This window comes from Rhinoderma darwinii, chromosome 5, assembly GCF_050947455.1.
Source record: "Rhinoderma darwinii isolate aRhiDar2 chromosome 5, aRhiDar2.hap1, whole genome shotgun sequence".
In the NCBI taxonomy this organism is placed as follows: Eukaryota; Metazoa; Chordata; class Amphibia; order Anura; family Rhinodermatidae; genus Rhinoderma; species Rhinoderma darwinii.
The window spans coordinates 71960380-71972635 of NC_134691.1; the positions used below are offsets into that span (position 1 = coordinate 71960380).

The window sequence follows — 12256 nt, forward strand, 5'->3', positions numbered from 1 at the left end:
TTTGGTATTAGGTATGTTCTTTATTCAAACGGTTTGTCTCAAGATTGACATTTATCACCTATGCACAGAATAGTTGATAAATGTCTTATCACTTGGCGCCCAGATACTGGGACCCCTACCGATCTCCAGAACAAGGGTCCCAAGTCCCCCGTTTCTCCTCCATGCATGACCGCAGTGAGGAGGTGTTTAAATGGAGCGGCGGTCAAGCATGTACTTTGGCTATTTTCGCCATTCCCAAAAACTTTGAATGGAGCGGCAGTGCACATGCTGGACCGCCACTCAATTCAAGCTTCTTGGGACCCCCCTTTTAGTAATCAGTGGGTCCCCAAGTGATCAGAAATGTATTACCTACACTGTGGATAGGTGATAAATGTCGATCTTGGGACAACCTCTAATTCCTTCATGTATTGAAGCCCAGAAACCCACAACTAGATCAAAGGGAGAGCTGTACAATTTAGGCTCTGGTCACATCACGTGAGAGGTATATGTAGGGAGCATGCATACAGTGGCATATGTTGCCCATAGAAAAAACATACCACACAGTATACGTTTTTTTTTACTGGATGCCTTTGTATAGAATAGCATAGTCTACTATGCTTTTCCATAGAGTTAAAGGCTATGAACACCTTTTGAGGGCGTTTTTTAATAAATAGATTAGTCCGTGTGTTTAGTGTAACTTTCTAATTAGCCTTTATTAAAAAATCTTTTTACTTTTGGAGATACAGCTGTTCTGTACTCTCTATACAGGACAGCTGTAACGCTCAACATGCAGGATCCACCTGTAAACGATCACATCAAAATTCTATACTTAGATGTGATCGTTTACAGGTTGATCCCCGCCGACACTGAACCCGTCAGGTCCGTGGAGACTGACAAATTCAGTGTAAAGCGAACGATACAGCTGCTCTGTATAGAAAGTACAGAACAGCTATATCACCAAAAGGAACACTAAGTGGGCATCATTACTTATTATTTAGAACAGGTGTATCTCCAAAAGTAAAACGATTTTTAATAAAGACTAATTACAACGTTACAGTAAATACACTGACTAATCTATTTATTAAAAATAAAAAAATGCCTCACATTTTTAAAAGTGTTCATAGCCTTTAAGAGTTGTCAAAAAAAGTATTCACTTCACTTTTGAGCTAAAAAGTACAGCCATGTAAATGCAATATATGAGCTATAGTAGTAGAGTAACCAAATAATGGTGAAATTCAGCTTGTTCTGAAGGAGCTGCTCTACATTACTTATGTTCTAAGAGAGCATCCTAAATATGTAGTGGCATCACTAATGTGTGGGGGTATCACTACTGTGGAGCACTAACGGCACATCATTACTGTGAAGGAACACTAAGTTGGCATCATTACTTTGAGAGGAACATCATTTCTATGTGAGGGTGCTAAGGGGGCATCCTTACTACAGTGAAGGAAATAAGTATTTGATCCCTTGCTGATTTTGTAAGTTTGCCCACTGTCATAGACATGAACAGTCTAGATTTTTTAGGCTAGGTTAATGTTACCAGTGAGAGATAGATTATATTTAAAAAAAAAAAAAAGAAAATCACATAGTCAAAATTATATATATATATATTTGTATTGTGCACAGAGAAATAAGTATTTGATCCCCTACCAACCATTAAGAGTTCAGCCTCCTGCAGACCAGTTACACGCTCCAAATCAACTTGGTGCCTGCATTAAAGACAGCTGTCTTAAATGGTCACCTGTATAAAAGACTCCTGTCCACAGACTCAATTAATCAGTCTGACTCTAACCTCTACAACATGGGCAAGACCAAAGAGCTTTCTAAGGATGTCAGGGACAAGATCATAGACCTGCACAAGGCTGGAATGGGCTACAAATCCATAAGTAAGATGCTGGGTGAGAAGGATACAACTGTTGGTGCAATAGTAAGAAAATGGAAGACATACAAAATGACTGTGAATCGACATCGATCTGGGGCTCCATGCAAAATCTCACCTCGTGTGGTATCCTTGATCCTGAGGAAGGTGAGAGCTCAGCCGAAAACTACACGGGGGGAACTTGTTAATGATCTCAAGGCAGCTGGGACCACAGTCACCAAGAAAACCATTGGTAACACATTACGCCGTAATGGATTAAAATCCTGCAGTGCCCACAAGGTCCCCCTGCTCAAGAAGGCACATGTACAGGCCCGTCTGAAGTTTGCAAATGAACATCTGGATGATTCTGAGAGTGATTGGGAGAAGGTGCTGTGGTCAGACGAGACTAAAATTGAGCTCTTTGGCATTAACTCAACTCGCCGTGTTTGGAGGAAGAGAAATGCTGCCTATGACCCAAAGAACACCGTCCCCACTGTCAAGCATGGAGGTGGAAACATTATGTTTTGGGGGTGTTTCTCTGCTAAGGGCACAGGACTACTTCACCGCATCCATGGGAGAATGGATGGAGCCATGTACCGTCAAATCCTGAGTGACAACCTCCTTCCCTCCACCAGGACATTAAAAATGGCTCGTGGCTGGGTCTTCCAGCACGACATTGACCCGAAACATACAGCCAAGGCAACAAAGGAGTGGCTCAAACAGAAGCACATTAAGGTCATGGAGTGGCCTAGCCAGTCTCCAGACCTTAATCCCATCAAAAACTTATGGAGGGAGCTGAAGATCCGAGTTGCCAAGCGACAGCCTTGAAATCTTAATGATTTACAGATGATCTGCAAAGAGGAGTGGGCCAAAATTCCATCTAACATGTGTGCAAACCTCATCATCAACTACTAAAAATGTCTGACTGCTGTGCTTGCCAACAAGGGTTTTGCCACCAAGTATTAAGTCTCGTTTGCCAAAGGGATCAAATACTTATTTCTCTGTGCACAATGCAAATAAATATATATAATTTTGACAATGTGATTTTCTTTTTTTTTTTTTTATATAATCTATCTCTCACTGGTAAAATTAACTTAGCCTAAAAATTCTAGACTGTTCATGTCTTTGACAGTGGGCAAACTTACAAAATCAGCAAGGGATCAAATGCTTATTTCCTTCACTGTATGTGATGGCATCACTACTGTGTTGTGGGCGCTAAGGGGGAATCCTTACTATGTGGGGAATTCACTACTGTGTAGTGTGCACGAAGGGGGCCTCATTACTGTGTGGGGTCGCTAAAAGAGCATCACCACTGTGGGGCATTTAGGGGCATCTTTACTTAGTGCGGATGCACTAAGGGGTATGCTTACTGTGGGGACACTAACAGCATTATTACTGTGATGGGACAGCAAGGGGGCATCATTATTGTTTGGGGGCACTAATTATGTGAAATACAGAGGACACTGTAAAAGTATTTATGGGCACAAAGAGGCACTATTACTGTGTTTGGGAGCACAAAGGGAGAACTATTAATGTGCGGAGCACTAAGGGGGCACGGTTACTGTGTGGGGAGCAATCTATTTGGCACTATTATTTTTGGGGACCCTATCTGTGTGGCACTATTTTTGCAGCAGTAGGACACCATTAAAGTGGCAGCAGGATTGTAACTTTGTGTAGATTGAGGGGAAGGTGCTGGAATTCTAAACACACAAAGACCTAAACACATCTGGGCAGAAAACTCTGCAGGCACGAGTCGTGGCCAGAAGAATTTGTCTTGGCAGTCTGGGTCAGATTAATAAGAAAAGGAAAAGTGAACGACTTCATCTGTAAGTTACTGGATTTAATTGTACTGTATTAACAGCGTGAAACAATATATGTTCATTTTCTGCTGTAAAACATATAACCACCAATGGTAATACTAACATATCAATTTATTAGAAGGTAGCCAAACTGCTTGTAGACATAAGTAAATGAAGTACTCTGAAGTTAGAGAAATCCACTCCAATTGCAGACAAGAACACAGGGGAAAATGTGGCAGAAAAATCCTGTTATATTGCCAAAATATTTTGCAAAGGTTTAAAACAAAGCTTGTAATAATGTAGGTGGACAAGAACAGGAAGAGCCAAAACCTGAATCTAGTAAAAATACCATCTTGAATTTGAAACCAATACAGCTCTTTGGAAGATAAAAGTTACTGCATGTTCACATGTCACGGTCAAATTGCGATTTTTGCTAAATTGTGACAAAAAGGGCACTGAGAGCGGCGCACGACATACTGATTTAAAGAACACCAAAGATGTTGGTGTCATGCTCCGCCCCCTCAGGACCTGCACTAGACAATACACAGTGCAAAAATTTTGACTGGAGTGCTCATTTAAATGGCACCATGAGGATCAACTATTAAAGCAATACTGTAGCCTCTTGTGCCATTTTGGGATGTCTGCAGTCTGGTGTCAACATGCTACTGAATCTGGCTCCTCAAATTAAAGCCATTTAATAAGATAAAATCCTTCACACTCTCCTACATAAAAAATATATAATGATTTACGATTTTATGGATAGTTAATTCTCAGCAATTTATACATGTCAAGTCTGGCTGAATGAGTCACTGTGCCAGTATTATAATATTCATGTAGAGTAGCAAAGAACAAACTGCATTTCACCATTATTTGGTTACTCTACTACTGTAGCTCATATATTGCATTTACGTGGCCGTACTTTTTAGCTCAAAATGGAAGTGAATACTTTTTTAAAAACTCATTAAAAGCTATGAACATCTTTGAAAATTTGGGTCTTTTTTTTAATAGATTAGTCAGTGTGTTTAGTGTAACTTTGTAATTAGATTTTATTAAAAAATAATTTAAAGGGGGTTTTACACAGGACGATTATCGGGCAGACGAGCGTTAATATAATGCTCGTTGCTGATAATTGCCCTATGTAAACAGGGGAATGATGAGCATATAAACGAGCAAACGCTCAATCATCTGCTGGTCGAATCGTTTTAAAAAAGTAAAAGATTATCATTGTCAGCAGCACATCTCACTGTGCCGACATGATAATAATGGATGGGGACGAGCGAGCGGAGTAACGACCGCTCATCCCCATCCATAGCTCCATGTGACAGGAGCAAGCGAGCGCCGATCAACGATGCCTCGTTGATCGGCGCTCACTGCACCAGCCGAGTGTCGTCCGGTGTAAAAGGGCCTTTACTTTTGCAGATATAGCTGTTCTAAGTAATGATGCCCACTTAGTGCTCCTTCACAATAATGATACGCCCTGTGTGCTCCACAGTAGTGATACCCCCACACAGTAGTGATGCCCCCACATATTTAGGATGCTCTCTTAGTGCCCCCACATAGAAATGATGCTGCCCTCACACTAATGATGCCCACTTAGTGACCCACAGTAGTGATGCCCCCAAAGTGCCCCACACTGTAGTGATGCCCCCTTAGTGCCCTCCACACAGTAGTGATGCCCTTTAGTGTCCCAACACACAGTAATGATGCCCTTTAGTGCCTCCCCACACAGAAATAGTGCCCCTTAATATAATAAAAGTAAAACTAACCTAGTTCTGTTTCCATGACTAACAGAGCAGCGTGTTATTCAAGCCTTTTCTGGCTCGTGCAATTAGCGGTTATCGCGGGCAGGCGCGATTGTGTCAGGGGTCACTGAGTGAATAGTGAAGCAGGCAGCTCACTGCTCCCTGCTCCATCATTGTATTCAATTGTATCTCTGTCCTGAGAACACAGACAGAATTGAAAGTGGTACCGGGCCCTCCTAGGAACGCAGACCCAATACCAGCCGCTATCGCTGCTACGGCGATACTTACACCACTCCCTATTTTATAAAGGTAGAGGCAGATAACACAGGATCGTAATATGTATCTTGTTTTGATTAGTAAAACAAATATAGATAATACATTTTCTTAAATAAGGTTCTATATATCTCTAGATTGCAGAAAAATAAATCTACATACATGTTATGTTCTGATTTATATATATTTTTATAGTGAAACATTGGAGCATTAAAATGAAAGCAATGCTTTTATTTTTAGTTGATTCACAAGTCTGTCCTCTTACCTTGAGCACATACAATGGTCTTCCCTCATAGGAGGTTCCCAAGGAAAACATGTGAACGAGGTTAGAATGAGTTTTATTCATATGATGCATCCACTTTGTAATCTGGAAGCAAAGAGATTTCATAACATTTCTGAGTAATCATACGATTACACTGCTGCACACTTTCACATACAATGGGCCTTTCATGGAATTAGCCAACAAGATATATATTTCTTATTTTTTTTAAAATACATTGACACATCCCATATTAACTGAACATCTAGTCTATACATGGACAATTCTTCAGAACTCACTTCAATTTTCACATGGCTTTCCCACAAAAAAGCCAAGGACAGCCATGCTGTGGATACATTTGTGAATACTCACATTCTAAAAAGTACAAGCTAGATCACGTTTCATTGAAGTAAAAAAGGACCTGTCACCTCTCCTGACATGACTGGTTTAGAAAATACTTGAATTCCTCATGAAAGAACAATTCTGTTCTTAGAACTTTGCATTGTGCTGTTTCACTGTTATTCAACCTGGAAATGTATTAATAAATTGACAACTGGATGTTACAGTTCCGCTTGTCAATGGGCGCGTCCCTAGACTCTGACACTCTCCAATCAGGGAAAAGGTCAGGGGCGGATTATAATAAGGGCAATCTGGGCAAGTGCCCGAGGCTGAAAGGGGGCCCCGTTCAATCCGGTTCTCCCGTACCGGCTGTTAAAATTACAGCCGGTTCAGATAATCGGGGTAATGTGGGATCTCTCACCCAATTCTATCTGCATCCTTAGGATGCGGATACAATTGCTTACTTTAGCGCTGGCGAGACAGGGAACTATCCATTCCCTTCCTCTTATTTGGCGCTTTACTAATGATGCAGTCAGCGCGATGACGTCTTCACACCGACTGCACCGTTATGCTGGATGACGCTGTCTGATCTCTGACCGTCCTGCATCGCTGGAGGATGGCACGGGAACGGGGACCGGTGAGAATGTTTTTTTTTTTTGTTCTGTGGGCAGCATTGGGGGCAATATCTACAGGGCTCGCTATCTACAGGGGCAATATCTACAGGGGGCGCTGGTTTAGAAAATACTTGAATTCCTCATGAAATAACAATTCTGGAGCATCTGTTCTTAGAATTTTGCATGGTGCTGTTTCTCTGTTATTCAACCTGGAAATGTATGAATAAATTGACAACTGAATGTTACCATTCTGTTTGTCATTGGGCGTGTCCCTAGACACTGACACTGTCCAATCAGGGTAAGGGTCAGGGGCGGATTATAATGAGAGCAATCTGGGCAAATGCCCAGGGCCCGAGGCTGAAAGGTGGCCCAGTTCGCTCTGGCTCTCCCGTACCAGCTGTTAAAATTACAGCCGGTTCAGAGAACCAGGGTGACGCGGGATCTCTCACCCAATTTTATCCATGTCCTTAGATAGCGTCAGTCACAATGCCCTCTGTAATTATCTACAGATGGCATTGTGACTGCCGCTATCTACAGGGGGCATTGTGACTGGTGCTATCTACAGGGGGCATTGTGACTGGCGCTATCTACAGGGGGCATTATCTACAGGGGCCATTGTGAATGGCGCTATCTACAGGAGGCATTATGACTGGCGCTATCTACAGGGGGCATTGTGACTGGTGCTATTTATAGTGGGCATTGTGACTGGCACTATTTACAGGGGGCATTGTGAGCGTGTATGTATTCTTGAGAAAGGCTCATACTGAGTATAAACGTTGCGTGTGGATTAAACAGGATCACTATTTTTCACAAATTTGGTCGTGCTGCCTCATTCTCTACCATCCTCTATATTGAAGGTTCATTGGACTGCGACCCAAGAGGCGTGCACCCACCTAATCCAGCTGTCCAGTGCTGATGATTTTTGCTTTATCTCTCATGAATGTGTGTGTGGTGTTTTACTTTGTTTGACACAATTTAATTGATAGGGACAGAGTATGGTGCTTTTATATTCAGGGGCACAGTGTATAGTACTATTGTATTCAGGGGAGCAGTGTGTGATACCATTATATTTAGTGGCATACTGTGTGGCACCATGAGAATTTTATCTTCGTTTATAGGTGCGGAAATGTTGGAAAAGTGAGGAGCCAAAGACATCTGGGCGGCAAACTCTGCAGAAATGGGCCGTGGCCGTGAGAATTTATCATAGAGGTCTGGACCGGAGGGAGAAAAAAAGAGAAAAAGAACGAAAAATAATCTGAAACGTCACCTGTGAATCACTCAATGTAAATGTTTATTCTCCCTGTGACTGATCAGCACTGTAGTCACTGTATGATCTGCAGCGAGATGACGGATGGTAGCATTCTTTTTTGTGAAACAGCAACTCCCAGCATATCCTTACCATTGTTCAGGCTATACTGGGAGCTGTTGTTTTATGACATACAAACTTATATGGCAGGGGTTAAACTGAATTTGCAAATGATCTCTGTACTGAGCTGTATTTGTGCTGATGTTGTATATATGTACAGAGCTTGGTTCTGACATTGTATATATGTACTGAGATTGTTCTGGTGCTGTACATATGTACTGAGCTTTGTTCTGGTGCTTCATATATGTACTGAGCTTTGTTCTGGTGCTGTATTTATGTACGTAGCTTGGTTCTGGTGCTGTATTTATGTACTGAGCTTGGTTCTGGGGCTGTTTTTATGTACTGAGGTTGGTTCTGGCACTGTATATATGTACTGAGTTTTGTTCTGGTGTTGTATATATGTACTGAGCTTTGTTCTGGTGCAGTATATATGTACTGAACATTGTTTTGGTGCTGTATTTATGTACTAAGCTTGGTTCTGGGGCTGTATATATGTACTGAGCTTGGTTCTTGCACTGTATATATGTACTGAGCTTGGTTCTGGGGCTGTATATTTATGTACTGAGCTTGGTTCTGGGGCTGTATATATTTACTTTATCTTAAGGTAAAATTAGATGATAGGTAAATACACTACCGTTCAAAAGTTTGGGGTCACCCAGACAATTTTGTGTTTTCCATGAAAACTCACACTTATATTTATCAAATGAGTTGCAAAATGACTAGAAAATATAGTCAAGATATTGACAAGGTTAGAAATAATGATTTTTATTTTAAATAATAATTTTCTCCTTCAAACTTTGCTTTCGTCAAAGAATGCTCCATTTGCAGCAATTACAGCATTGCAGACCTTTGGCATTCTAGCTGTTAATTTGCTGAGGTAATCGGGAGAAATTTCACCCCATGCTTCCAGAATCCCCTGCCACAAGTTGGATTGGCTTGATGGGCACTTCTTGCGTACCATACGGTCAAGCTGCTCCCACAACAGCTCTATGGGGTTGAGATCTGGTGACTGCGCTGGCCACTCCATTACAGATAGAATACCAGCTGCCTGCTTCTTCCCTAAATAGTTCTTGCATAATTTGGAGGTGTGCTTTGGGTCATAGTCCTGTTGTAGGATGAAATTGGCTCCAATCAAGCGCTGTCCACAGGGTATGGCATGGAGTTGCAAAATGGAGTGATAGCCTTCCTTATTCAAAATCCCTTTTACCTTGTACAAATCTCCCACTTTACCAGCACCAAAGCAACCCCAGACCATCACATTACCTCCACCATGCTTGACAGATGGCGTCAGGCACTCTTCCAGCATCTTTTCAATTGTTCTGCGTCTCACAAATGTTCTTCTGTGTGATCCAAACACCTCAAACTTCGATTCGACTGTCCATAACACTTTTTTCCAATCTTCCTCTGTCCAATGACTGTGTGCTTTTGCCCATATTAATCTTTTCCTTTTATTAGCCAGTCTCAGATATGGCTTTTTCTTTGCCACTCTGCCCTGAAGGCCAGCATCCCGGAGTCGCCTCTTCACTGTAGACGTTGACACTGGCGTTTTGCAGGTACTATTTAATGAAGCTGCCAGTTGAGGACCTGTGAGGCGTCTATTTCTCAAACTAGAGACTCTAATGTACTTGTCTTGTTGCTCAGTTGTGCAGCGGGGCCTCCCACTTCTCTTTCTACTCTGGTTAGAGCCTGTTTGTGCTGTCCTCTGAAGGGAGTAGTACACACCGTTGTAGGAAATCTTCAGTTTCTTGGCAATATCTCGCATGCAATAGCCTTTATTTCTAAGAACAAGAATAGACTGTCGAGTTTCACATGAAAGCTCGCTTTTTCTAGCCATTTTGAGAGTTTAATCAAACCCACAAATGTAATGCTCCAGATTCTCAACTAGCTCAAAGGAAGGTCAGTTTTATAGCTCCTCTAAACAGTAAAACTGTTTACAGCGGTGCTAACATAATTGCACAAGGGTTTTCAAGTGTTTTCTAATCATCCATTAGCCTTCTAACACAGTTAGCAAACACAATGTACCATTAGAACACTAGAGTGATGGTTGCTGGAAATGGGCCTCTATACACCTATGTAGATATTGCATTAAAAACCAGATGTTTGCAGCTAGAATAGTCATTTAGCACATTAACAATGTATAGAGTGTATTTCTGATTAATTTAATGTTATCTTCATTGAAAAAAACTGTGCTTTTCTTTCAAAAGTAATGAAATTTCTAAGTGACCCTAAACTTTTGAACGGTAGTGTATATACCATATTTTTCAGACTGTAAGATGCATCTGACTATAAGATGCACCCAGGTTTTAGACAACAGAAAATAAGAAAAAATGTCATATTTTACTTCTTTTACAAAGAAAAAACTATTAGTTAAAAAAATTTATTTGTTCAGTTTCACCACATTCTGAGAGCCATAACTCATATTTTTCCATCATTTGAGCGGTGTGAGGGCTTATTTTTTGCGGGACGAGCTGTAGTTTTTATTAACACCATTTTTTTATACTAACTATCATTTTAGCGCTATGGTGACCAAAAGACAACGATTATGGGGTTTTACATTTATTTATTTATTTTACGCCGTTTGTGTGAGTCAAATAATGCTATATTGTAATAATTTCGGACTTTTACGGACGCAGCTATACCAATTTTTTTTATAATTTTTTCATTTTTATATTGTGCTTGGGGAAAAGTTGGAAAAATATTTTTTTTACACTCCTGAAAATGTATCTAACTCTTTTTTTTTTTTACACACTTTATTAGTTCCCCTAGGGGACTTGAACCAGCGATCATTAGATCACTGGTACAATAGACTGCAATACAAGGATGAGTTGTTACGGAAACAGCGTAACTCGTTGAGCTACGCTGTTTCCGTAACTCCCATAGTAGTAAATGACAGTTACAAAAGCAGCGTAGCATGCTACGCTGTTTCCGTAACTACTATTCAGTTCTATGGGAGTTACGGAAACTGCATAGCTCAGCGAGTTACGCTGTTTCCGTAACTCGACCATGTAACCAGGAAGTGGCCGGAAGACAGCGGAGCCGAGTAAGATAGAACGGGGTTTAGGGAGCCCCGTTCTAGAGATAGATGCGGGTCCCAGAGGTGAGACCCGTATCTATCTGACATTTATGACATATCCTGTGGATATGTCAAAAATGCCTTCATGGGAAAACCACTATAAATGCTGCGGTTGCTATTGACTGCGCCATTGCTGTTCCTTGCCATTAGAGCGTGTCAGAAGCTGACACCTGCCGTGTATGGAGCGGGCTCAACTCGTGAGCCCGCTCCATACATCATCCCCTCCACGCTCCATGATGTGCCGACACAGGTCGGGAAGCGGTTAAGTAAGGAGCGGTCAGGGAGCCCAGCAAGATTTATTCTTGCTAAAAACTGCGTCTTATAGTCCAAAAAATACGGTAAATACAGTAAAAACTTAACCCCAAAAAAATATGGAGGAACCGCAGTTTTTTCCAATTCATCCATTATATGCTACTTTAAATAGTGCCAATAAAAACTCCCACAAAATAATAATAATAATAGTAATAATAATAATCCTTCACACACCACTCCATTGTCGTAAAAATAAAAAAGTTATGGCTCTAGGAAGGCGAGTTGAAGGGGTTAAACAACAAAGACTGGTTCTCTATATTCTCTATATTTACGCAGCAGATATTTTTTTTTCCAGAAATCACTAACAATTTAAAGCTCCTGACCTCTTTAGTGTCTCAAAGTATTCTTCTTTTTAACTTCTGTATGGTTTATTCTGCTTTTACCGCAAATTCAAAACCGTGCCAGATCTGTGGCCGCCTAAACTGAAATCTTCCCGGGGCCTACGGTACCCTTAATCTGCCCTAGTTGTCAATTTATTGACAGGTCCTCTTTGCTGCACCACACAGAAGAGCTGATAGGTCCTCTTTTGGCTGGATTCACACATGGCGTATTTGTTGTAGATTTTGTTGCAAATTTTTAAGTCAAAGCCAGAAATGCTTTCAAATAGAATGGGGAATATAAAGAAAGAACTTGTACTTCTCT

The 12256-nt window shown here is 41.1% G+C and overlaps 1 protein-coding gene across 1 annotated transcript in view; it reads right to left on the minus strand.

Annotated features, from left to right (window-relative positions):
- The window catches only part of CPA6 (carboxypeptidase A6), a 289404-nt gene that overhangs the window by 35910 nt on the left and 241238 nt on the right, over window positions 1–12256 (minus strand). The window contains exon 5 of the mRNA XM_075828241.1: window positions 5917–6018. Within this exon, the coding sequence (XP_075684356.1) occupies window positions 5917–6018 (102 nt within the window). The remainder of the gene's footprint in view (window positions 1–5916; window positions 6019–12256) is intronic.